Source organism: Lethenteron reissneri, chromosome 32 (assembly GCF_015708825.2).
Source record: "Lethenteron reissneri isolate LAM-NWPU_2019-01 chromosome 32, ASM1570882v1, whole genome shotgun sequence".
NCBI lineage: Eukaryota > Metazoa > Chordata > Hyperoartia > Petromyzontiformes > Petromyzontidae > Lethenteron > Lethenteron reissneri.
The window spans coordinates 3,221,776-3,249,759 of NC_083810.1; the positions used below are offsets into that span (position 1 = coordinate 3,221,776).

The window sequence follows — 27,984 nt, forward strand, 5'->3', positions numbered from 1 at the left end:
AATGCTGCCAGAGCCTGGCCTGGGGCTCTTTCATTGACATAGCTGTCAGGGAAAGGAGAAAATGCACAGGACATGAAGGTTTGGGCATGGTGTTCGTCACGTGAACTGTTCGCTAAAACTCCAACTTTAGTGCCACTATGACTTAAATCGGTTCTCTTTAACAGTAATATCCCCACGAGTGTGTCCATTCCAGTAGGTAGGTCGTGGTATTCATCATTCCTGCATGCTGATATGTGTGCTTGTACATGTATGTGTTTGTGTTTCCTTACTCAAGTGTGGAGCTGTGCAAGGAGATGGTTGATGGGCTGAGGATCACGTTTGATTTTGCTCTGCCTGTGGTGCTGCTGTACGGAGTGGAGCATGCACAATTCAAGAAAATCTCCTCGTCCAAATTCTTCTCCGCGGCTAACCAACATAAACGGGATGACTCCTCAACAGCCAGGTTTGTCAAGCTCAAGGTCTTTGAGTGCAGTTGACAGCAAAGGCCTCCAAACCTGTAAGATTGTGTTGTGATCTACATGAAGCATATACTTAACAGTATATTGAACAGACTGATGCATGAATTCAGTTTTCAACTCTCGGTCCCCCATTACCTAATGCAAGAATCTTGCCTGGTATCTCCCACGACAATTTTTACATTACTGGTTCACAGTTAAATTAAACTTGGCTGCAACAATCCTCACTCATCTGCCACCCCCTTGGCTCTCAGTCTTCTTGGCCCAGTCTCACCATACATCAAAACCCTCTGGCGGCCTTGACAGGAATTTTCACATCCTGTTGCTGGGGCCCAGGGAGAGAGACTACTAATAGTTCAACCACACCAACACCACTAATTACCCCCACCCCACAACACACTATGATGGCTACATCCACCGATACTCTCACGACTACACATATCTACAATGACCCTCCCGCACCTACTTCCTACTCTTTCAAACTTCCTTGCTACTCCGCTCAAGACCTTTCTCTTGCCTGCCTCTCACTGACGGCTTCATTTTCCTAGGATGCGGTTGCATTTATACGCTATATAAATTCAAATTGTGTTAATGCCAATGAGTGTTACTTTTCTCTGCATTGCAGTAAAGATTTGCCTGTCCTCGCAAAGCAAGCTTGCTTTATTGGGGAACCTTCAAACCAAATAGAAAATATGCATTTACAATGTGATGTGGGGAATGTCATTTATGAATTAATAAATAAAGCGGAACCTTCACAAAGCCAGCTAAGGAATTTCCCCTGTGATCTGAACATCCACAGGCCACATTGTTTTAAGTATTTTAGCCTAAATTATGATGAAACGATGATCAACAACGGATAATGACTGGAAATGCATTTGAGGATTTAGTATGGTACAGCACTTCCCAACTGTGAATGCCACAAGCAGTATTTCAGCTTCATAGTTGTATTTAAAACATTTACGTCCCAGATGACTGAAGTCTTTGCAATCTGACGAACAGCTTGTACTTTCTTCTTGGTTCTTTCGGTAAAGTCACGTAGAAGGGAAGCAATAAAATAATAAAAATAAAACATAATAAAATAAAATAATTCTCACGACGTTTCGGCTACAACGCAAGCAGCCGTCCTCAGGTGAAGAATGAGACACTACCAAGCTAGGAGCTTATATATACGCTGCGTTGGAGGTGCAAGAGCGCCTTAACAAAAAGAATGTGCATATGAAGAGGAATTTAGCATATTCATGGGAAATGCGTAGGAGGTGGGTGGGGGGGGTTTCATAGTCATATTATGCCCATGCATTATGCAGGATCAACAGCACCAAGGGGGGGTGCAGTAGCATTAACAAAGGAAAAGAATGTTAATAGTATGTAGCTGCAGTTACTAAACAACAACGTAGAAAACTAAAGTATAAACTACATAAAAAACTAAAGTATAAACTGCATAGCACCATCAGTATACTTACTATACTCTACAATAAGCTGAGTTACTAACAGCAAGTAATAAATTACAATTCTACGTCGTAAAAATTATATAATATGCTTCCATCTAAACGTTATTCTCTTACATCACACGAGCATACACCGTACTATATACTGCCATAGATAAACCCAACATTAAATTATATACTGTATTGCTATAAACCACCCTATACCTTATACATTTTAATATAACACTATGTATTATTCTACTCACCCTAATGTGTATCACACTGCTATATGTTTACTATACAATTACGATACTATATATTACTTTGTACATTGTATTAAGCATATAAATGTTATACTATTTGTTATTATACGCTGTACCATTGACCGTCGTATCAATGGGTGAGTCGTGGGGGGGAAACTTGCAGCGGAGCAAAGAATCCATTCCCTGCGGAGAATACAATGCCAGTGAGTGGAACGCGGTCTGAAAGTCACCGTAAACGTGAACACAATCAATTAAGATCCCAAATGGTTTATTACGTCCTTCCAATGATTGCTAAGCCAGAATCCATCTTCTCGGTTAAAATTGTCTCTGTGTTTGTATATGTGGATCGCCTCATGAACGAATCTCTCATGATAGCCAGATGGCTTGCAGAGAACCTCTGTCTTGGAGAAGTCAATGTCATGTGAGCCCACTGAGTTGTAACAGTGATCTGCCACGGCTGAGGTGTTTGTCCTACCGTGTTTCAAGTCCGCTTTATGTTCACGGATGCGGTCCGAGACATGTCGTTTGGTTTCCCCAATGTAACTGCTACCACAGAGGCAACTTAGTTTGTAGACGCCAGGGTACTGTATGTCTGGAACCACATCTTTTACAGACGGTACCAGATCACGGATTTTATGTACTGTGTTGAATCGGACCTGGATCTTGTGTTTAATCAGGATTTTGGAGATCTTTTTTGTGACCCCAGCAATGTAGGGTAAGGTGATGGTCTTGAAAGGCTCCTCAACAGGATCCTTCTTGATGGTTGGAGTGATGGCTTTGCGGATTGTGTAGTCGGAGTAACCATTAGCCTTAAGAGCTTGGCGTACGTGTTTGAGTTCACTGGCAATGTGTTCCTGGTCGGAGATGCATTGGGCTCTATGATATAGAGTCTTGATGAGGGAATTCTTCTGGGATGGATGGTGGTGGGAATCCGGTTTTAAGTAAGCATCCGTATGGGTGGCTTTCCTGTAGACAGAGTGGCTCATGGTTTATAGCAATACAGTATATAATTTAATGTTGGGTTTATCTATGGCAGTATATAGTACGGTGTATGCTCGTGTGATGTAAGAGAATAAAGTTTAGATGGAAGCATATTATATAATTTTTACGACGTAGAATTGTAATGTATTACTTGCTGTTAGTAACTCAGCTTATTGTAGAGTATAGTAAGTATACTGATGGTGCTATGCAGTTTATACTTGAGTTTTTTATGTAGTTTATACTTTAGTTTTCTACGTTGTTGTTTAGTAACTGCAGCTACATACTATTAACATTCTTTTCCTTTGTTAATGCTACTGCACCCCCCCTTGGTGCTGTTGATCCTGCATAATGCATGGGCATAATATGACTATGAAACCCCCCCCACCCACCTCCTACGCATTTCCCATGAATATGCTAAATTCCTCTTCATATGCACATTCTTTTTGTTAAGGCGCTCTTGCACCTCCAACGCAGCGTATATATAAGCTCCTAGCTTGGTAGTGTCTCATTCTTCACCTGAGGACAGCTGCTTGCGTTGTAGCCGAAACGTCGTGAGAATTATTTTATTTTATTTTTATTATGTTTTATTTTTATTATGTTATTGCTTTACCGAAAGAACCAAGAAGATGGATCCCTGCAGTCACGAAAGCTTTAAATCGAAGCCTGTACTTTTTTTTAGACTGCATAACTTGGCCCATTATTCCCTTAAATTTAAAAAAAAACAGTCTTCATGCATTTGAATGTCCAGTTAACTTGGTGAAGCCAGGAATATCAGTCGAGATTAGGACATGAAAAGATTATTAACACCACCAACAGAGAACCATATAAAAACCCATAAAAAAGCAAATATTAATGAAAACAGCTTCCATTATATACATTTTGGGTTTCATAATTAAGGCTTCGGATATATACCTTCTACTCTTTTCCATGCAATATTTTAACCATTGGTTACAATAAGGGCCTGAGTGTGCCCTGCTGCAGTACCCTATGGATTTATAGGGATCCTGTAACAAACTGTCGTATATTTGGCACAAGGAACATAGATAGTACTGTGGAGCAGTGTAGGTAATATACTACGTTTTGTCTTGATATAATTCTACCTTGCACAGTGTTCGCATAAGTTTAGCATGTTGCCATATTTTAGTTGTAATGTTTAAAAAAAAATAACATTTGCACCTAACTCATTCAGCCTTCGACCATAGGGGCCAGTGCTTTCTGTGAGCGTTTATTAAATCCATTTTGGAATACCAGGTTGTGTAGTCGGCACCCATCCTCTGCTATTGTCTCATCTGAGTGAACTTGGGGGGGGAGGTGTCCTAGTGAGGTAAACTTATCAACTTCACATGGATGAAAATTGGACCTGAAATGTCTGGAACTCCTTAACCGCACTACTTCTGTAATATAGTCCATGGGCCAAAACCATTCATTTTCTTTGCACCACCCAAGGAGGAAAACACTTAAAATAAAAATAGTACGCATAAGCTGCTCATTTATAAAGGCTATCACGTCATTCACTTTTATTGACTATATAAAGAAATTGGCACCCATTAAAGTTTTGAAATCTCAGGTGGTACCAATTCCACAGTGGCACGTGGACTAATACATTAGAATCTGCCTTAAAGCTTTCGTGACTGCAGGAATTAATATTCTTTGGGTCTTTCGGTAAAGTTACGTAGATAGGTTCAAATTAATGAAAAGAAAAACAAAAAACTACCACGTTTCGATCGCAATACAAGCGGGCATCATCAGGTGGGGAGAAAAGGGGGGTAAGCCTCTAACTGCAACTGTTTATAAAGGTTTAAAAGTGGGCGTAGCCCAAGTGTCAGAACGGAGTGGGCGGGGCACAAGAGTCTAGGCCAACAGTGGATAGAGCATCCTATAGAGATTGAGTCTGGGCCATGATAGAGCCAACGCTATAGAGATGGAGCCTAGGCCAGCAGTGGATAGTGCATGCAATAGGCATGGTGTACTAGAGGTCGTCTAGGCCAGCAGTGGATAAAGTATGCTATTACTAGTGGTAGTCTAGGCCAGCAGTGGATAGAGCAAGCTATAGCTTGTCTATCCACTGCTGGCCTAGACTACTGGCGATGGTCATTCCCTCCTTCCACACTTTATTATGTTTTATTTTTATTATTTGATTATTTCCATTTTACGTGACTTTACCAAAAGAACCAAGAAGATGAATCTCTGCAGTCACGAAAGCTTTAAATCGAAATTTAGAGCAAGCTATACAAGTAGTAGTCTTGGCCAGCAGTGGATAGAGCGGGGCTCCTCACTTCAGCTCTCTCCCCAGCGGTTGCAGGCGGAATGAGTGGAGAAGGTTGGTTGCGTGAGGGGTTAAAAAACTGGTGAGCATCGGAGAGTGTTAAAAATGGAAACAAGGCATCCATATATACAAACACTAGTGGGAAGTACCTGGCGTTGCCTGGGCGAAAAAGACAGACACACACATTGATTTACACATACCTACAGACATTGACCCACACACACAAACACATGGACTTACACACACACACACACATGGACTGACACACACAGACATCGACTTTAGATACACACATGGAGTTACACACACATATCGACGTACACACATACAGCAACTCACACTCACACATCGACCTAGACGCATATATGGACTTACACACATATCGACTAAGACACATACACATGGACTTACAACAACAACCGCCATTCGCCACTAAGTGGTGGTGACGTCACTACGATGCTTGTGCCAAGCTATGTGCACCTTGAGGCCACGTGAAGTGTCGAACACCCGCTGGCAGGAGCTCACCGATGGGACTTTTCCCAGAGCTTTCAAGAATTTGTGAGCTCCTCACACAATCCAGCCTGGTTAACCCAGGATGGATCGTAGGCAGGCCAGCCTAAATGTTTCCAATCGGCGAAGATGCTCCATTAGGGGGGTCCACGTTTCGCAAGCATAGAGAAGGGAGGGAATGACCATCGCCAAGAAGACTTGAAGCTTCGTGCGGAGCGACAGACCAGTTAGCTTCCACACAGCGTTACGCAACCGGTGAAAAGATAATGCTGCTCGACTGATTTTGAGTGAGACCTCTGCTGTCAAACCGGAGCCGGTCATGAGCACACTGCCAAAGTATGGGAAACTCGCCACTCTCCACAACCCCATCACCGATTTGGGAGTTGTGGGGGTGGAGTGCCCGTTGGTACAAAATACCCAGGCAGATGCTTAGTTTTGATGGGGCTCTTCGTGGCACGCTCCAGTTTCAGCAGCAGCGCCTCCAACTCCTCTGAGTGAGCGGAAATTACCAGATCATCGGCATACATAATGTGGTTGACCAATAGGGAGCCTTCCCTTGACCGCACCCAGGCATCGATCAGCCTCCCATTGTATCTGTACCAGATGGAAATTCCTCTGGTACAGCCATCAAAGGCTTCACGAACTACATGGTCGAAAAATATGTTAAATAATGTGGGAGCCAGAGGACATCCCTGTCGCACCCCAAGGTGAACACAGAATGGCTCCGACTCCCGGCTACGTAGTTTTATCCGGGCCCGCTCACCATCATGAAGGTCCTTAATGATCATGAGCAAAGGGTCAGGGACTCCGAAAGCACGAAGAACATCCCAGAGCCCAGGTCTACTGATGGTATCATAGGCCTTGACCAGGTCAATAAAGCAGAGATGTAGGTCTTGTTAGAATTCCCTACACCTCTGCTGTAGAAAACAGACAGAAAATATGGCATCTGTGCAGGACCGCCCTTTCCTGAAACCACATTGAGGCTCCGCAAGCCTCTCAGCGTGCCTGGTAAGGCGATGTTGAATAATCCTTGCCAGGACCTTTCCCGGCACACTGAGGAGTGAGATGCCCCTGTAGTTGTTACAGTCTGTACGGTCCCCCTTCTTAAAGAGGGGGACCACAAGGGGCATTCTTCCAATCCTGCGGAACCCATCCAGTGGTCCAGACTGTTGTTATGATGTCATGTAGGGCAGTCTGTGCACAAACGCCACCCTCCCTCAGCATTTTGCTTGGGAGATCATCTCTGCCCGTTGCCTTTCCTCGTCTCAGACTCTGGATCACCTTTAGTACTTCCTCAACAGATGGCACCTCAACCTGCCACTCACAGGGGGTGACTTATTCCTCCAATATTTTAGGCACCGCAGCCTCAGCAGGGTCCATCCCCTCTTTGTCCCATGATGTTTTCCATGTTGAGGGATTTCCTCTCCCCCAGGACTTCACAGAAATGCTCAGCAAATCTGCAAACCTGTTCCTGAGGGTCAGAGATTGGATCACCGTTTTTCCCCCCTAATGATGGTAATAGGTGTGGTGCTGCAGGTTACATTTTTGATGGAGTTAAATAGGGATTTGTGATCGCGGGCCATTGAGGCTGACTCCATCTCCTCAGCAACCCGCGACCACCACCCATCCTTGCAGCACCTCACGGCTTTCCGCACCTCCGAGCGAAGGCTGCGGTAAGCCTCCTCATTCTTTGATGTGGAATGCTGGAGACGATTAGAATGGGCCTGTCACTTTTTTTCAGTCATCCTGAACACATCCTCTCAGCCAGGATCTCTGGGGACCGCGTACCCAAAGTAGCCATTGCCGCTGCCTGAGTCACAGTTCTAAACCTCGCCCATTTACCTTCAACATCTGGAGGAGTGGGGGACGATGCCAACCCCCAGCCGCAAGCGATGCTAAAATTCTCGCTTGCAACTTTCATCAGCTAGCTGAGACCAGGCCACCTTAGGTGTGAATGGGGTCCTGGGTGTACACCCACCACCGGAGTGGAATAATGTCATTTCCTGGTGTTAAGGAAATGGGCCCGCATCCACTGTTCTATCACTATGTAGTCCTTCAGATGTTCTTGCTTGGACCCGGCATGCATCCATGATGTTGTGTGGATGCGCCGATGCCGGAACAGCGTATTGGTAATTATAAGCCCATGGGCTGCACAAAAATCTAGCAGCCTCCTACCGTTGTTATTGAGCTGATCTGGCCCATGCCTTCCAATCACTCCAGACCAGGTGCCAGCATCATGACCAACTCGGGCATTGAAGTCACCCAACAAGATGACTCTATCTCGAGGGGCCACTTTAGCCAGCACCTGTGACAGGAGGTCATGGAAGGCATCTGACTCATTGGCCTTGCCTGCATTTCTCCACGAATGTTCGTCTTCGGTGGGGGCATAGGTAACCACAACCACCACTCTCGCCTCCGGTTGATGGGAAGGCGAGCCCAAAGTAGCCTGGGGCTTACAGCTCCCCGCACCTCACCGCCACACTCCCACTTCCCCTTCATTCTTTTGTTCAGAATAAGAGCCATTCCCTGTTGTTTGGTAGTCTCCTGCCCCGAGTAGAGGACTGTCCACCCCTCGTGGTCGCAGGAGCCAGAGCCGGTCCACCGGACCTCCTGAATTCCACAGAGATCCAGGTGGTACTGGTCCAGCTCCCGGCAGAGGAGTGGCAGCCTTTCTTCCGCAGTGAGCGTTCGAACATTCCACGTGGCCATTCGTAGTGGCTTTTTGTTGTTTCTGGAGGAGCCCCGAGGGTAAAGATTCAGTCTCCTGTACCAGATGGAAATTCCTCCGGTACAGCTATTGAAGGCTTCACGAACTACGTGGTTGAAATAGATGTTAAATAATGTGGTCGCCAGAGGACATCTTTGTCGCACCCAAAGGTGTACAAGAAATGGGTCTGACTCCCGGCCATGTAGTTTTACCTGGGCCCGCTCACCATCATGAAGGTCCTTAATGATCATGAGCAGAGGGTCAGGGACTCCGAAAGCATGAAGAACTAGCCAGAGCCCAGGCCTACTGATGGTATAATAGGCCTTGACCAGGACAATAAAGCGACCCACACACACATCGACTTACAAATACACATAGCGACTCACACACATGGACTTTCACACACACATACATTGACTCACCCACATCGATTTAGACACAAACACAATTTATTTAGTATTCTCACACACACATTGACTCACACACACACACACACATGGACCTACACACACCTACAAAGAAATGGACTTACACACTCACATGGAGCCATGCACACGCATCGACTGACACACACACATCGACACACACACAAATATTGACTCACGTACACAGACATCGACCCTCACACACACACATCGACTCGCACACAAATCGACGCAGACACACACATCGACTCACAACGCACGCATGGACTTAGACGCACACATAGATATAAAAAAATATACGAACTAAATTTTTTAATATTAGTTGTCTACACATACACCACACACACACATTGACTAACACTGAGTGACACACATATGAACTCACACACTAATCGACTCACACGCACACATGGACTTAGACACACACAAAGATATAAAAAACATTGTAACTAAATTTTTTAATATTAGTTGTCTCCACACACCACACACACATCGACTCTCTCACACACCGACTCAAACACCCAGATACATCGACTCAAACACATCGAGGCAGACACGCACATCGACTCACACACACACACATGGACTAAGACACACACGTAAATATTTAAAAATATACTAACTAAATATTAAAATATTAGTTGTCTACACACAGACCACGCACCTACATTGACTAACACACACACACATCGACTGACACACACATATCAACTCACACACACACTAATGGAATCACACGCACACATGGACTTAGACACACACATTATTAAAAAATGTAGTAACCTAATTGTTAAATATGAGTTGTGTACACACATACACCATGCACACACATTCACTAACACACACACATCGACTGACACACAGACATATCAACTCACGCACACACACATCGACTCGTACACACATCGATTAATACACACACACACGGACGTGACACACATCGTCGCAGACACGCACATGGACTCACGTACACAAGGACTTAGACACAGTAATAAATATATAATTAATTGCCAAGTTACTTTTGAAATATTCGTTGTCAGCACACAAACCAAAATATTGTAATATTTTTAAGGTGATTATTAAAATAATAGTTTTCTATGTACGTGAGTTTAGCGAAAGAAGCAAGGAATAGGAATATTAGTTGTCTGCACGCAAACATTATTAATGTAATATTTCCAAGATGATTATTTAAATAATAGATTTCTATCAACATGAGTTTAGCGAAAGAAGCAAGAAAATTGTACTTAACATTGCCGTGGTGAGGCCTAGTCCCGGCCTCACCTAGATTGCCCAGCCGGCGGAGTTGGCACCTTGGCACGCTGGGGCTGGGCTGCTACTCCCCCCCCCCCCCCAGCCACAATGCCCCCGCGCGTTCTGCAGTAATATTTTCGGCCTATAGTGGTAGCATCTACCGACTATAGTAGTAACTGCATGCATCGGGGTGGGGGGGACATCACACTGTGAATAATTTAGCTCGGCGTTTTGTGTATTTTTATAGCATTTTTAACATGAAAGAAAATGTCCCCCTGACCCCCACCGAACACGTGTGACTTTGTAGGGGCCGTCCCCTCCACCGAAGTTGTGTGAGTTAGTATGGTCGAGCGCACGTAATAAATAAATAAAAACCTCACTAAATCGCTAATTTTACTAATTTGAAGTTGACGGATGGAAAAAAGGAATAGCGCTTGCTCACCATGGGGTTTACGGCGTGGTACCTGGCTATTTTTTTAAAACGTAAACCACCCCGTTTGAGAGCCAAATCCTTCGCAAGCGTGCGAACACACACACAGACAGACAGACAGACAAAAATGTACATTTATATATAAGACTAGCAGGAAGTACCTGGCGTTGTCCGGGCGAAAAATATATTTAAAAATGTATCTTAAAAACCTGACAAACACACATATACTCAGATATTGCGAAAGCCCGGTGGGCCATTTGTCCATTTCTCCACCATAAAAAAAATTATAAGAGGCTTGCAGAAGTCCAAAAAGTTATAGAAAGTGGGGGATAAATAGTTGATATGAAAGGTTTCCGAAAATTGTCGACCCCCCCCCCCCCCCCCGCTTAAAAAATATTTTTACCCCCCGCATAGGTATAAATACGTACACACCCTACATACAACAGAGTAAGTAGTGTTTATTGACTCTGTAGTTGTATATACTGACTGTACAGTCATATCTACTGAGCCAGTAGTAGCTACTGACTCTATAGCAATTTTTACTGACTGTAGCAACTACTGACCGTAGTAGTAATTGCTGGCCCTACAGTAGTATCTTCCGACTCTATAGAAGTGACTACTAACTCTATAGTAGTGTAATGCGAGCAAGGATTGAGGAGGGGTGGAGTCTGGGTCACGTGGGGAGTGGGTGGAGTTAGGGTCACGTGGGGGGAGAGGATTTAAGGAGAGAACGGGAAGGGGAAAGGGAAGTTGAGACAGAGTGAAATACGAGGAGGCCACGCTGGGCAAGAGGGAGAGTGTGGCGCGGTTGCCACGTGGTGGGAGACGTCGACACCGACGGCCATCGGTATCAGACGCTAGAGAGCGGGGCAGCGGTGTGGCTGCAAGGATCGCCTGACGGGGCAGCAGTGAGACTGCATATTGGAACAGCAGGGAGCCTGCACAACGGGGCAGCCGAGGGCTGTGGAGAGGTCGTCGAGCGGGACGCGGGCCTGAGCGAGACGCCGTGGTACGGAGATTCTATGAACCCAATAAAGGACAACGGAGATCGACATCTGAGAGAGAGTCCTTTATTACAGTAGTATCTGCTGACTCAAAAGCAATATCCACTGACTATAGTAGTAACTACGAACTCTATAGCAGTATCTACTGACTATAGTAGTATCGACTGACTCTATAGCAGTAGCTGCTGACCGTAGTAGTATCTACTGACTGTATCGTAGTATCTACTGACTGTAGCAGTATTTACTGACCATAGTGGTATATACTGACTGTTTTAGTATCTACTAACTCGAAAGCAGTATTTACTATCACTACAGCAGTACAATACCGACTGTGGTGGAACCTGCTATCACTGCAGCAGTGCATACTGACTGGTGGTACCTGCTTTCACGACATCAGTGCATATTGACTGGTGGTATTGTGCTATTGCTACAGCGGTGCATACTGACTGGTGGTGGTAACTGCTTTCACTACAGCAGTGCATACCGACTGTGGTGGTACCTGTGTAGTAGGTTCAAGGAGACTTGGACGACGTAGTCGGAGGCACACTTATTTATTGAACGTTCCACTATATACAGGCCAAGATATACAACACTCGAAGGGGTATCAGCCCCTTCACCCGTCTAACAGGGAACCCCACAATCTCTATCCCGGCTAGCCTACTCCCAGGTCCTCCACTACAGAGCTAGGGGAGGCTAGCTGACCCAGCTCTGGCCAAGCTGGGATTACGGCACCCTGAGTCCCCAGACCGGCTCTTACAAGAGCATCGGTTCTGGGCTCTCGGGGCCACGCCACTGGCTTGCCCTGGTCGGTCCTTAGAAGGACGGCGATCCAGGGGAGTCCCAGGGCCTATCTAGCCGGTCTTCCTTCTTCGCTGGTTTAAGCTAAACACTCAACCCCGAGCCCACCGGCTCACCGCCTTATATAGCAACTCCCCCATCGAGGGGTGGGGCCGTGGGGGATCACAGCACCGTTTTAGCCCCCCAGGCTAAACGGTGCGGACGTGGATGTAAGCATCCTTCCGCGTGCGGGCATAACCACCCCTGGTGTGTTTGTTCGCCCTCCCGTAACACCTCTACATCTGCTTGAATTACAGCAGTGCATACTGACTGTGATTGTACCTGCTTTAACTACAGCAGTGCATACCGACTGTGGTGGTACCTGCTTTCACTACAGCAGTGCATACTGACTGTGGTGGTATCTTGCTATTGCTACAGCAGTGCATACTGACTGTGATGGTACCTGCTTTAACTACAGCAGTGCATACCGACTGTGGTGGTACCTGCTTTCACTACAGCAGTGCATACCGACTGTGGTGGTATCCTGCTATGACTACACCAGTGCATACTGACTGTAGTGGTACCTGCTATGATAACAGCAGTGCATACTGACTGTGGTGGTACCTGCTATGATTACAGCAATGCATACTTTGGTGACCTGCTTTCACTACAGCAGTACATACTGACTGTGCTAGTACCTGCTGTGATTACAGCTGTGCATTCTGACTGTGGTGGAACCTGCTTTGATAACAGCAGTGCATACTGTGGTGGTACCTGCTTTCACTACAGCAGTGCATACTCACTGTGGTGGTACTTGCTATGATTACAGCAGTGCATACCGACTGTGGTGGTACCTGCTTTCACTACAGCAGTGCATACTCACTGGTGGTACCTGCTAAGACTACAGCAGTGCATACTGCTGTGGTGGTTACTGCTATCACGACCGCAGTGCATACTGACTGTGGTGGTACCTGCTATGATTACAGCATTGCATACTGACTGGTGGTACCTGCTATGATAACAGTAGTGCATACTCTGGTGGTACCTGCTATGATAACAGCAGTTCATACTGACTGCGGTGGAACCTGCTATGATTACAGCAGTGCATACTGACTTTGGTGGTACCTGCATTGATTACAGCAGTGCATACTGACTGTGGTGGTACCTGCTCTGATAACAACATTGTATACTGACTGTGGTGGTACCTGCTATGATAACAGCAGTGCATACTATGGTGTTACCTGCTTTCACTACAGCAGTGGATACTGTGGTGGTACCTGCTATCACTACAGTAGTACATTCTGACTCTATAGCCGTATATATCGACTCTATAGCACAAACTACTAACCTGCCGTGGTGAGGCTTAGTCCTGTGCAGAGCTCCCGGCCTCGCCTAATTGCCCAGCCAGCCGAGGTGGCACCTTGGCAGGCTGGGGGCTGGGCCGTTACCCCCCCCCCCCCACCACCATCCCCCCACCACCATCCCCCCGCCCGCGCTACAATAATACTATCTAAGCGCTATAATATTAGTATTAGTATCTACCGACCCTATAGTAGTAAGTGCACATATTTGGGTGGGAGGGGGGATAAGAGGACATGACACTTTGTTGAATTAACCTCAGCGATGACGCTTGTGCTTTGCTAGGGGCAACCCCCGGGGCAGTTTTAGTGCTGCGCGAGGAAATAATAAAAAAATTTCACTGAATTGGTTATTTAACTACTTTAAAGTTGACGGGTGGGAAAATGTAATAACGCTGGCTCACCACGGGGCTTATGGCGTGGTACCTGGCTTCTTTTTTAAACGTAAACCCCACGGTTTGCAAGCCAAAACCTTTGCAATTTCGTTTACACACACAGACAGCCAGACGGACAGACAAAAAATTACTTTTATAGGTACTATAGACATAATTTCAACCGAGATGATTGGTACAAACTCAGCAATCACTGGAAGGATCATATCAAACAGTTTAAGTCAACTGCTGTAATGTTTCCATTTTTAACACTCTCTATCCACTGTTGGCCTAGACTACTGCTATAGCTTGTTCTATCCACTGCTGGCCTAGTAATAGCATACTTTATCCACTGCTGGCCTAGACGACCTCTAGTACACCATGCCTATTGCATGTGCTATCCACTGCTGGCCTAGGCTCCATCTCTATACCGTTGGCTCTATCATGGCCTAGACTCAATCTCTATAGGATGCTCTATCCACTGCTGACCTCGACTCTTGTGCCCCGCCCACTCCGTTCTGACACTTGGGCTACGCCCACTGTTAAACATTTATAAACAGTTGCAGTTACAGGCTTACCTCCATTTTCTCCCCGCCTGATGATGCCTGCTTGTATTGCGATCGAAACGTCGTAGTTTTTTGTTTTTCTTTTCATTAATTTGAACCTATCTACGTAACTTTACCGAAAGACCCAAAGAATATTAGAATCTGCCTTCATCTGAATTTCCAGCCATTCACGCTGTGTGCATGGGTACGTGCATGCGGGCGGTCGGGCGGTGTGCACCACAGACCGAAGGAAGAGGGGCAGCACTCGCCCCCCTTGCCAACGCAGCCTTCCCAGGATTGTTCGACTCCAGGAGGGGGTGGTGGCGTACGCGTCAAGATGGAGCCAGACTCGACGCCGTCGCTGCGGCGTTCCACGCGGCGTGCGCCCACCGGGGGGGAGCGCACACCGGAGGGGGGCAGTAGCCCCCAGGCCAAGCGCCGTCTCATGGACTCGGCCCACATGCCTCGCCTACTGCAGCAGCTGGACAAGAGTAAATGCTCACATTTGCTTTCTCGGCATGCACTGACCCTTCCACACAGCCTCCTGCTGCTTCCGCCGCTGCTGCTGCTACAGCAGCTCATTGAGAGGAATTAGCGGATGTATGTTGAATTTCTTTCGCACCGTAAGTAGCCAACCATGCTAATCGGAGGTGCGGGGGAACGACAAAATAAACACAAAAAGCAGTTCTGAAGAAATGGGTTTTCAACCTTGATTTAAAAGTGCATAACTCCAGTGCCTTCCTAATATCGGAAGAGCATTCCAGACGATCGCAGAAGCGCATCTGAAAGCGCGCAATGCAGTGACCATCTTTGTTCGATGGTTAGCCAAAAGCCGCTGTGAGGATGACCAGAGTTTGCATGATGGTTTATGCTCCTTGACAAGGTCAGCAAGGTATTGTGCCTAATTTGTTGCAAGCACTTTGCATGTATAGATGACGCTCATGCTGTAAATGTGACGTTATGTGTGCTTTGCATAATGGCACAACTCATTAATAATCCTGTGTTAAGTTTTCGGCCATCACGCACCCACATCTTGCATTGTCTGCTCTTTGTGGTCGGATCGTGGGTTGCCTGACATTGATGTATGCCCTAAAGGAGTTCACTCTTGTGTGCGTATGGGCTATACATGTATTTAGTGGGAATACAACATTTCATCAATCAATTGCAATTCATGTAGCGTGTGATTGGTTCATGAAAGCTTTGCAGCCACTATAGGGTCTACATTGAGCACAACGGAAAAAAAATATTTAATCGCTGGAGAGACAAAATTGGTTTCACAGTTTTCATTTTGGTTTACATGTTGTGGACGTGTTTGGTTTGTTTATTGTTGACATGTTCACTTTGTTCCACTATGTAGCTATTAATCACATGCCTCGTATCGGTCTACCAGCAACCTGGATAATGTTCAGTGAGAGATTTAACCTTAATAATAGTCACTAGTGTAGTGTTCATGTTAATCACTGCACCCTCTGAAGCAATAATATAATTGATTGCTTTATAAGTTACTAGCGGTAAGTACCCGGTGTTGCTCGGGCGAAAAAGGCAGACACACATGAACTTACACACAGACATTGACCCACACACATAGAAACAGACACACATGAACTTACACACAGACATTGACCCACACACATAGAAACACATCGACTTAGACGCACACACACATATATGGTTAAACCCTGGATGGATCGTTAGTAGGCCAGCCTAAATGTTTCTAACCGGCAAAGATGTTCCATTAGGGGGGTGCACGTTTCGCAAGCGTAGAGAACGGAGGGAATTACTGTGGCTGAGAAGACCTGGAGCTTCATTGCGGAGTGAGAGACCAGGTAGCTTCCACACAGCGTAACGCAGCCGATGAAAATATAATGGCGCTCGACTGATTTGGAGTGAGACCTCTGCTGTTAAACCGGAGCCGGTCATGAGCACACTGGCCAGGTATGGGAATCTTGGCAATCTCTCCACAACTGCCGCATCACCAATTGTGAGTTGTGGGGGTGGATTGTTCGATCGTACAAAATACCCAGGCAGGTGCTTCGTTTTTGTGGGGCTGATGGTAAGGCCCCATCTCTTTGTGGCAAGCTCCAGGTTCAGCAGCAGTGAGTAGCAATCACCAGAGCATCGGCATACATAACATGGTTGAGCAATAGGGAGGCATCCCTTGACTGCACCCGGGCATCGATCAGCCTCCCATTGTATCTGTACCATACTCTTAGGTTTTTTCGGTAAAGTCACGTAGGGGAAAATAAATAAATAAACAAAAATACAAAATAATAGAAATAAAATAATTTTTATTTCTATTATTATTTCTAGTATTTTTATTATTATTCATTTATTATTATTAATTTTTTATTATTGATTTTTTTTTTACCTACGTGACTTTACTGAAAAAACCTAAGAGTATGAATCCTTGCAGTCACGAAAGCTTCAAATCTAGAATGTATCTGTACCATATGGTAATTCCTCGGGTACAGCCATTGAAGGCTTCACGAACTACGTGGTCAAAAGATATTTTAAATAATGTGGAGCCAGAGGACATCCCTGTCACACCCCGAGGTGTTGAGGGAATGGCTCTGACTGATGGCCACGTAGTTTGACGTGGGGCCGCTCACCATCATGAAGGTCCTTAAGGATTGTGAGCAAAGTTTTAGGGACTCCGAAAGCATGAAGAACAACCCAGAGGCCAGGCCTACTGATGGTATCATAGGCCTTGAGAAGGTTCACTCACACGCACACATGGACCTACATACATGCTAAGAAATGGACTTACACTGACATGGAGCCATGCACACAAAGCGACTAACACAGACGCCCATGGACTGACACACACAGACATATCGACTCACACACACAAACACATGGACTTACACACACATATGGACTCACACACACATAGACATGCACTTTAGATACACACACATGGAGTTACACACACATATATCGACGTACACACATACAGCGACTCACACACACATGGACTTACACACACATACATAGACTGACACATACATTGCCCTACACACACAGACATGGACTGTGACACACAGACATCTACTTTAGATACACACACACATGGATTAACACACACACATCGACTGACACACATAGACACACAAACGCACATTGACTTACACACTCAGATGGAGCCATGCACACACATCAGCTCACACACACGCATTGACTTAGACACACACACATCGAGTGAAACACACGTATGGACTTACACATGTGGACTAACGCACACAGCGACTGATACGCACACAAATGGACTGACACACACAAACACTTGTACGTACACACAGACACACATGGGGCATTGTCCGTTTGAAAAAGACAGACACACACATGGTCTTACACACAGACATGGACCCACACACATAGAAACCCATCGACTTACACGCACACAAACACATGGACTCACACACAGACATCGACTTTAGGGACACACACATAGTTTCTGCACACGAACATTATAATTGTAATATTAGGCAACGTATTAGTTTAATAATAATAAACAATGATACAGAGTTGTTATGTGCACACAAACATCATTGTAATATTTGTAAAGGTATTTGTTTAATAATAGTAAACAATAAACCTGAGTTCTTAGCGAAAGATGCAATAAAATAGTACTTTACACTGGCGTGGTGCCGCCTCGTCCCGTGCAGAGCACGTGGCCTCGCCTAGATTGGCACGCAGGAGGAGGTGAGACATTGCCAGGCTGCGGGCTGGGCCGCTACCCCCGCCCCCCCCACCATCCCCTCGGCCGAGGCAGAATAATACTATGTAAGCGCTTTAATAATATTAAATTAATATCTAAGGACTTTATAGCAGTGACTGCACGCATTGGGGTGGGGGGGGAAGAGGACATCACACTGTGAAGAGAAATCGGCAGCGTGATGTGTATATTGTTTTCCATGTTAAACGCGTAAAAGAAAATGTCCCCCGTGAGCTGGAGGGAACGCACATCACTTGGCAGGGTCCGCCCCCCCAGGCAATTGTCGTGAGTTGGTACGGTCGATGTCGCGCAATAAGTAAATAATTAAAATAAGAATGCCATTATTTCGTTAATTAAACGACTTTAACATGTACGGACGTGAAAACGTAATAGCCTATTCCCAGCACGGGGCTTAGGGCGCGCCGACTGGCAAATTATTTCGGTCTTAAACCCCACCGTTCGAGAGCCAAATCCCCTGCAAGCGCGAGCGCGCGGAGACTTTTATATATACGAGATGATGATTTCAATTGTCAATAGTAGCTTTAGTGTAAAGGTGTTGTGTTTTTGTGCTGTTTTTAGATTATAGTGATGGTGTTTCAGTGTTTTACGATGTATTGGCTTTCATGCCGTTGTACTTAGTGTATTGCCTGTAAGTAGAATTATTGTTGGATATGTGGATGTGGATTAACTGAATCCTTTCATAATGTGGAATTTCACTCCTGGCACAGGACCATCAACAAATAAGTGTTTCCCCATGCTCTTGTGAGTATGGAGGCACATTGACTTCTTTGGTTGCTGTAGTTATTGTGTGTGTTGTCTTTGTGGAAAGTAGTGTGGCATGCTGCCAGGGTTCAGTGTCACTAATCGTGGTGCTTGTATGTGTGTATGTTGAACTGCTTTCGCACCATGCATAGCCAGCCGCACTAATCGAAAGTGCGGAGGAAGGACAACAAACTTAACATGAAAAGCAGTTTTAAAGAAATGAGTTTTCAATCAAGATTTAAAAGTGCATAGCTACAGTGGCTTCCTAATATTAGAAGGAAGAGCGTTCCAGACGGCTGCAGTACATCCATAAGCGCACAATGCAGTGACCTTTGTTCGATGGCGAGCCAAAAGTCGCTGCGAGGATGACCGGAGTTCGCGTGATGGTTTTATGTTCCTTAACGAGATCAGCAAGGTATTGTGGTTAATTTGTGCCTTAGAGCTGACACCAGGTGCAGCAGGAGGCGTCCCCTTACCTGGGGTGATCCACAAAGAGGGCCTGGTGCTTGAGGGCCGCAAGGGAGCAGAACTCAATGAGGTAGTACCAAACAGCACTGCACAGCCACACCGATGCACACTTCCACCAGATTGGACCTTGTTTTCTGTTCATGCTCATAATTCAATGGGTACATTTCCCTGTGCCAGAGCATTTAGCAAAGAATATCGTTAGTAGAAGTCCATGGAGACCGAGAGATTTGTTTTTTGTTGCCATGTTTCTACCACCATTGGGTACAAGTCCAGGTGGTCAGGCCTGGAGCACATCCACAGCAGCCCTACTGTGCCTGCTTTCTCATTGTAATTATTGAACTGCATCCTTATTACCTGGCCCAACCACAGAACGTGTTATAATATCACACGCTGTCACTGGAATTGATCTCTTGGTTTGGCGTCAGCAATGCTTTTTTGCGAGGGAAAAAAGAAACTGCAGAAAGTTACAGATAATGTCAGCTGAGGACAACATAACCTTCGGCAAGCACGCGTAAGTTATAACAATTGTTTTAATATTGCTTCCTTACGGCCATCGTGGGTGGGGAGGAGCCGGGTGGGACTGAGCAGAAACAGCTGAGTCCATGGAGCCCCATGGCTCATAGGATGTGGGAACGCCGATTGCAGCTGTGACGCTGATCCTAGGCTGCCAAGCCCGCTTGCCACAATGGTCTTTGGAAATGTAGTATCGTTGGCCTGGGTAGCCAGACCTTAGATACTTAGTGAGATACCCTTTTCAATGTAATTACGACGACACATTTCATAATTTGGGATTTGTGTCCATTACACAATCGCACCGTGGCTTATTCTCATCAGTGTTGTCACAGGGTCATCAATGTGCGCTTTGCAACAGACTTTGGTAATTGTCTGCAGAAAATACCCAGCAGCTGTGGGAATGAAACCGGCGACTCCACGCAAGCTGGCTCAGTTGCGAGCACGCTGACCACTAGGCTTTCCAGCCGACTAAGTGTACGTTTTTCACAACACTCGGAAGCACTGTGATGCGCAGTATCACGTCTCTAATTCCCTGTCCTCATTAACTGCTGTGGGGTCTCGCAGGTGCTCAACTGGAGGCTTTTGCCAGAAGATCACCCGCGCTATGACCATCCGCCACCCCCATCATGCATTTATGGCTCCCAGCATCTGCTACGCATGTTTGGTGCGTTACCATACGATACAGATGCCTTGCACAGCACTCCCAGCAACTCCGACCCAGCTTAACTATTCGCTAGGAGTACGTCATCTTCCGAGAATAGATTATGCCTTTGCTGATTTGCAGCCTGGCCTCTTTCCAAACAGTTTAAATGGTACACCATAGGTGAATTGCAGGTTTGCGTGTTGTGGCCTAAAGTGTGGGTATGCCCTCCTCCTTCAAGATGTCTGGTCAGTGTGGAGAAGGGTAGGCCAGGTACCCTCTAGACAGACTATGTAGAACTCCATTTTGTGTTAGCCCAAAGTCCCCATTGAAAATTAGCATTTATTGCCCAATGGGTCTTACCTGTGCCAAACTTAAGCTAAATAACCTAAACCTTAACATATTTAATCACTAAGGCCAACCCAGTATTCTATATTAGCAACTACAGCTCGTATAGAGTGCCCATTGTTGATGTTAACAACACTCAACTGTTACGTACAAAAAATACAATACGATTGACCAAATTCCCAATTAGTGAAATTACTAAACTTAGCTAAGCATAGTAAAAAGAAATGTTCATGCCCTATTCAAACGGGTATAAGTTGTGTTCATTCCTATTTACATCCCTGAGCCATTGGTTTTAAGTCTACATTGTATGTATATTGAACTGCTTTCGCGCACCATACGTGGCCCACCATGCTAATCGAAGGTGCATTGTTATGGCAGGGGCAAGTCACTGCACAATTACTCTTGACTTTCCACAAAGTGTACTCACTTTATTAACTACAGAAAAATCAAGCTACTCAGCAGCTTTCAATTATGAGCCGCGTGCTCAATGCACAGTACCACCTGGCTGGTTTAAGTGTAGAGCAGTGCACTTGCCATGTGTTGGAGATGGCACTCGTTCACACACACGCGTGTGTGTGTGTGCGCGTGCATGTATGATCGCAGTGAAGCTTCCGGAGCTGTTGGTGAAGATGAATCTACCAGAGAAGAATCTCAAGGCCCTTTTAAAACATCTTGAGCTCTTCCTCAGGCAAGGCAGATGTAACAGTTGTGCAGATTGCTTATACCGCCTCTTTAAGACTGTGAACGGGACAAAACATTTACATCAATAAATTATTTGTGCATTATTTGAATGCTACAACTTTCTACAAAGCATACAGCTATTGCTAAACTTAACCCAACCACTATGATTGTTATCCATTTCTTTACTGTGTTTCAATGATTTTTTATAAAGTGTAACATTAATCTAACATTCAAGGGGCTAGGAAAATAAGACATGTCTGGGAAGATTTTGGATTAGAGAAAGCCATTTTGTGCCATAAAAATAATGGATGCAATGCTTTTTGCTTCTACTCTGCTTTTTGCTCTTTTTTACTTTCTGCTTCTCTAAGGCTGCTTATCTCTTTAAAGATTACATCTCACTCAATTCTTTTTTTGCTGGATCTGCTTATTTCTCAATACATCTCCTTGTCATCCATGCCATGTCTCTTTGGACCTCACTCCATAAGTCTTCTTGCTGCGTCTTTTTCTGTTTGTCTCGCCCCATATATCTCCATGTTGGGTTTCGGTTTCTCTTATTCCATGCATATTTTGTTCCACGTGATTCGAAGGGCACGAATGACGCTTCGTTAGTGTCAGACCACATGGAGAGAAGTTGAGAAAGGCAAATGCAGTGAATGTGGATGAGAGGGGCAGACGGCACTAGAAATGCTTCAAGAGACTTAGGGACAGCACAGAGATACACGGAATAATAGAGGCAGGGATACAGCACGTAGATGTATAAGCACTGATTGGCTAAAACATCTTAATAGAGAACTGCGGAACAATAGTTGTTGCCAGCTCATCGCCTGGTAGCCTTCCAGCTTGTCTGTGGTTCCTCAGCAATTGTGAGATGCATTTCCCATGATCAACAATGCTGTTTAAACATTTTAATTATTATATATTTTTAGATCCATTGAGTGAAAGAAGAAGTGCGTCACTATGCCGTGTAACTCATCACATTATTGTTTGACAAATTTACCAAATAAAAAAAATTTGTAAAATGGTCGTGACAGACTTGAGTTACATGCAGGGAAATGTGAGATGGGGGGGGGGGGGGCTTGTAGCAGAAATATTTTACATTCATGGCATTTGTGGAGATTTTTTTTTAGGACCTAATAATTAGACAATAGGTGCAGGGGAAACATAACAGGAGCATTATCTATAACATAGTGTAGGACTTGTGCATAAATCTATCAATTTATTTTTCTTGCCTAAATGTTTAACTTGGCTTGCTACATATTTGGGGAAAATAGGAAAGTAAACAATATCCCCATTGCTCTAAACTCCTGTTCACTTGAATGTATGAAAAGTTGCCATCTGTATTTTAAAGCACTATGGATTTCTTCCAGCAGGTTTTTGGCAGATTACCAAGAGGACTTTTTTCCAGAATCGGCTTATGTTGCAGCCTCAGAGGCTTACTACAGCAGCAAGCATGCCGCCACTATCTTCTGACGCTCCATCCGAGGCAAACACGAGCCCGCTTGCCTTGTGTTGCCTTCTACCGTCAGCAGCCTCTTTTGACAACTCCCAGTGCCACCTTAACGCCTGAAATGCCCTCCGCCATTTCTTATCGGTGTGCTCCTCAAGCACCTCTTGACATGACTCAGCATCGCCGCCAACATCCGGTGGATACAGTTGTGAACTCACCACTTTGACCTCCCCCACTGGATGCCCCTCAAAGCTACTGATGGCACCTTTCAACTCCCGTCTGTTGCTTCTCCCAATACCTGTGGAAGTATTGCAGCAGGAGTGGCCTTGTTAAGGGGGACATCGGAGGTGCAGGAAGCTTGAATGGGTGACAATTATACCTCTTTGTACATACTCGACAAATGAGCCAGAGCTGCGGTGGCAAAAGGCACCGGCCAACAGCGTTATCAAAACATGCGCTCCGTACACCCACCTTTACACAGGTTTGTAATGTCATCTCGTTTCTGATGATGTGCAGTTGGAATGCTGCCCTTGGTACATTTTGCATGTTCTGACCACTGAGCAGGAAGTGACATTCCACAATTGCCTTCCTCGCCCTTGGAAGAGGGGTTCTACAGAATCAGCAAAGTGTTTGTGCTCTTTTTCATAACAATGGACTTCAAACCTTCACTTCACGCTTGTGTGTCTTTACCACATTGCAAGTGTACCGACAGATTGACATGGTTACAGAATCCATTTAAATCTAGAGTTAATGGTGCAATGTCATTGTTGCTTGAAAAGGGTGTTTATTTTATAATAGCACGTGTGATTCTGTGGATGAATAATGAAAAAAAAATGCACAAGGCTATGAAAAACAGAATTGTCGATCTGGATGACCTCAACGTTATTACGCTATTGGCTCCATATCTCACAATCCACCTGTAAATGAGTGAACATAATCGCAATATTAGTGTTAAGCTGACATGGTTATCGATTAACAATCGCAACTCGAGCATGTGAATTGACCAATGCTGTGAAAAATGGTCTGAAATGTAGCCCATCTGTAACCTTGGCACCTTGCATCCCTTTTGTCTGCAATTCCAGCAACATTTATTTTGGGGTTTCCCCCCCCCCCCCCAAACACTCATCTGTGGTTAAATGTGTTGGAAAAAATGCATCAATGTAACATTCTTCTTTACTGCTGTGTTTCATTGAGCCTGGCGACTTCGATTTTCTTAACCTTTGTTTGAAAGGCAAGTTCGAGTACATTACCGGCAAAAATACTTTTGAACAATACAGCCCCCTTGGAATACTTAACATGCAGCAACACCTGGCAATGATGATCGGGAACGGTGAACGCCATAACAAATAGTATGCTGAGGTTTTGAAATGGCATCAGGACCAAGATATTGTTTTATATATTTAAATATTTGTTGTGCTTTGATTAGGTGCCATACTTTTACGAGCAAAAACTACAATGTATTCGCCACCACTTTGTCCTTTCAAGTTAATGTGTTCGCTTTTTTAAACGTTAGTTTGTAAACCAATATGCGAAAGAGCCCTGTATGTTCTTGCCATCACGGCTGGACAATCGAATCATCAATATAACATTTAAAATAAATGTGTTTTTGTGGCCACTGATGCAGATATATTTAAGTGTTAAAGATACATTTTGTGCTTAAGTATTTGCCCTTAAATCCTAGTTTAACCAAATTTGGCATAAAGTTTATTTCCTGAAATTACCAACTGCAGGTCTATAAAGTTCCTGAATATTTGTCCCTTCATCAGGGACACTAGCTCACAGGGAGCGAAAATATAATCTTGTGCACCAACAGGTTATCCCATGAGTCACAGCACCACACTAGATGAAAATGTAAATAACTGAGCACAAAAGCAAGAGCATAATCTACCTGGTACTGTAATTATCACCTGCACAAGTTTCAGCAGAGCTCTAGGTCAATGTTATTGACATATGCAAGCTTTTTGTTATGTGTGCTTATGCACCACTGCCAATGCAATATCAGAAAAAAACATTGCTCTACGGTGTGGGTTGATGCGATGTTATTCGGTTATGGCGTCCTTATGTCATATCAGACGGATGTTTATTCATCGCTACCAATTAAGATCTGCTGCCATATTGCAGACTGCCTGTTTTTCCCCCAAATTGCTTCGCAATAGCAAGTGGAGACTCAGCCACACTTCCTCTAGTTTGTCATTACTGCATCCCAGAAGTTATCGTCCACTCACGCAACACAACCACTGTGATGCATGAATCATCAAAATATGCCCCACACTCCCAACACTTGTATGTGGTGAGATAAAAAAAGAGTTATTCGAATCAGGAAACATTTTAATGTAACGTCCATAATTAAATTTGAACACTTAAATAAAATGTAGACATGTTTATTTGTACAGGATATCTTTGATTTGCATTAGGATGGAAATGCAACGAGCCATCAGTGTTTACTGAATGATGTGCACACAAGTCAAGGCAAACCACTGCGGACATCTGTAAAGGCTTAGTCTGCAATTCAGTGGCTAAGGTTAGACAGCTGTTTTGGTGATTCTTGCAACTGTGATGTAAACAATGTGAGTGAAGGTAAATAAAAAAAAATGTAAAGTCCCATCTGTTGATTCAGGGTCTTTTTTATTTGTAAACTTAAGGTACTGTAATTTAAAAAAATGATTTTTGCGCTTGTTAAAATGAACAAACCACCCTTGTACAAGAGATATGCATAATCCTATCATTCAAAATAATATACATTACTTTATTATTTGAGCTCCATTGTAGGGTGTGGACAAATCTGCAAGCAATAAAGGTAGTCATCCCTGCAGCCGACGAGCAGGCAGTCCCCCCATGCAACGGGCGAGGAGAACACTTCCCCCGGCAGTCTGTAGGAGCATACAGGATTACCCTGCTCATCAAGCACACACACCAGCCCATCTGTGCCTGCCGCTACTACAAATCCAGCTGGGCAGACCTGGCAATGCACTTCGGTGGGGCCACTAAGGCCAACTGAGGTGCCTGGGTTTACAATTGGAATTTGAGGCAGTTCGTGGCTTGTGAATGAGCCTGTGGATGCAACGGTGTTATATTGCAACAGGCAATGTATGGCATCTTTTTTTCTGGTATTATGATCCGCAGCAGCTCCTGTCAGGGGGAATCTCTCTTCAGACCCCTTCACTAAACCAATGGAATCTTCCAAAATGCTCCCAGGTTGCCACGTTGTGCCAGTGGTGTATGCACTTTTTGCATCTTTTTGAAAATCCAACGCTGTTGGCGAAACATCCGTACTTGTGGATTTAAGAACACGGTCTCCATCCGTTGCCGGATTATGACCGTGGTCGATGTCCTCCGAGCCACCGTAACACGTGATTCGGCTTCTTGAAGGTTGAACGGCGTTGAGGTGTCCAATGCATACCCAGGTGCACGGCGTCGCATAGACTGGTGCGCCGAGCTGGTGCTTCCACCGCAGCTCCCCGCTCGCCGACACCGCATACACGCTGCCATCGTGCGATCCGAACACCACATCCAGGAGATTTCCCACAATGCACGGCGACGAGAAGACTGGTCCATCCGTCCAGAATTGCCACATCTGCAGCAACAACCAACGAGCACCACGTCCGTTTCCACCCACTGCAGTCGGTGACCTTGGATGGTAACTTGGAAGATAATTTAAATGTATTCAGGAGCACGTGAACATTTTATGATTGGCCATGGAGATGGAGTATTACAATCACACTTGATTACCCAGGAAAGCCTCACTGAGTTAGAAAACTTTTTGAGGGTCCTAATTTGTTAGCAGAAGGAAGCGACAATTGTTATGCTTTTTTGTAAGTAATCCAATTTGCAATTTTTTGTAAGTAATCCAATTTCCAATTTAGACCGTGAACCACCACTGGTTGCAATCTTCTGCAACCAGCGGTGGACGCACTACCACTGGTCGGTATTATGTATATGTACTGCACTGATTTGTTATTCGATTTTTATGCAAAATCCATTAGAAAGCTGGATAGCTAAACAGTCATTGTGTTTCCCAATAAGTTCGTTTGGATGGACAGCGTTGGTTCAGTTTACACAACTGAACTGCCGAAGCATGCCACATGCTTTAAAGTGGATGCAAAAGTAAGCACGGATGAATCGGTAGAGCTGGTAAATCTCACAACCCTGTGCCTGGAATCGCAAATCCATTCTGAAAACAGAATGTGATTCTTAAAACAATGTGATTCTTAGAGGCGGGTGGGGGGAGCTGCGCATAGGTCACTGTGGCATTCAGGCATTAAGGGAGGGCCCGTTGGGGCCTGGCCGGCCTGGGTATGGTCATGGATTGTGCCAATTCATTACAATCCTGGGAAGGGTGAATCATTACATTCCGGACTAGGTAAGCCTAGCGGGAAGGCAGGCATTAGTGGCAGGTGGAATGTTTATCAGGGTGCCAGGTTGTATTAGTCTGTCACCTTGTCTCCCACGTGGCTGAAGGTGTACAGACTCCCATCTACGCAGCCAACACACACATATGCACAGGAGCACGCCGGCGAGGAGAACAGAGGTTTCCCACAGTCGCGACTCCACAGCATGGCACCATCATCCTGCGACACACAAAGAATGCACACTGCATGCCTGTACACGCCTGTACACGCACGTAGCAGCGACTGGCGAGTCGT

The 27,984-nt window shown here is 45.1% G+C and overlaps 2 protein-coding genes across 6 annotated transcripts in view; one reads left to right on the forward strand and one right to left on the reverse strand.

Moving 5' to 3' along the window:
• MSL3 (MSL complex subunit 3) overlaps positions 1–25,945 on the forward strand; it is a 36,127-nt gene extending 10,182 nt beyond the window's left edge. For 3 of the 4 annotated variants that reach the window (XM_061563737.1, XM_061563741.1, XM_061563739.1), the window contains 7 exons: positions 275–442; positions 15,011–15,258; positions 19,685–19,782; positions 20,604–20,699; positions 20,790–20,889; positions 21,817–21,901; positions 23,265–25,945. In XM_061563737.1, coding sequence (XP_061419721.1) covers positions 275–442; positions 15,011–15,258; positions 19,685–19,782; positions 20,604–20,699; positions 20,790–20,889; positions 21,817–21,901; positions 23,265–23,364 — 895 coding nt within the window. In that variant the 3' untranslated portion in view covers positions 23,365–25,945. The remainder of the gene's footprint in view (positions 1–274; positions 443–15,010; positions 15,259–19,684; positions 19,783–20,603; positions 20,700–20,789; positions 20,890–21,816; positions 21,902–23,264) is intronic. The other variant, XM_061563738.1, reaches the window with a different exon arrangement.
• The window catches only part of AASDH (aminoadipate-semialdehyde dehydrogenase), a 41,314-nt gene continuing 39,253 nt past the window's right edge, over positions 25,924–27,984 (reverse strand). For both annotated transcript variants that reach the window (XM_061563735.1, XM_061563736.1), the window contains 2 exons: positions 27,778–27,909; positions 25,924–26,915 (listed from right to left, as the gene is read on the reverse strand). In XM_061563735.1, the coding sequence (XP_061419719.1) occupies positions 26,091–26,915; positions 27,778–27,909 (957 nt within the window). In that variant the 3' untranslated portion in view covers positions 25,924–26,090. The remainder of the gene's footprint in view (positions 26,916–27,777; positions 27,910–27,984) is intronic.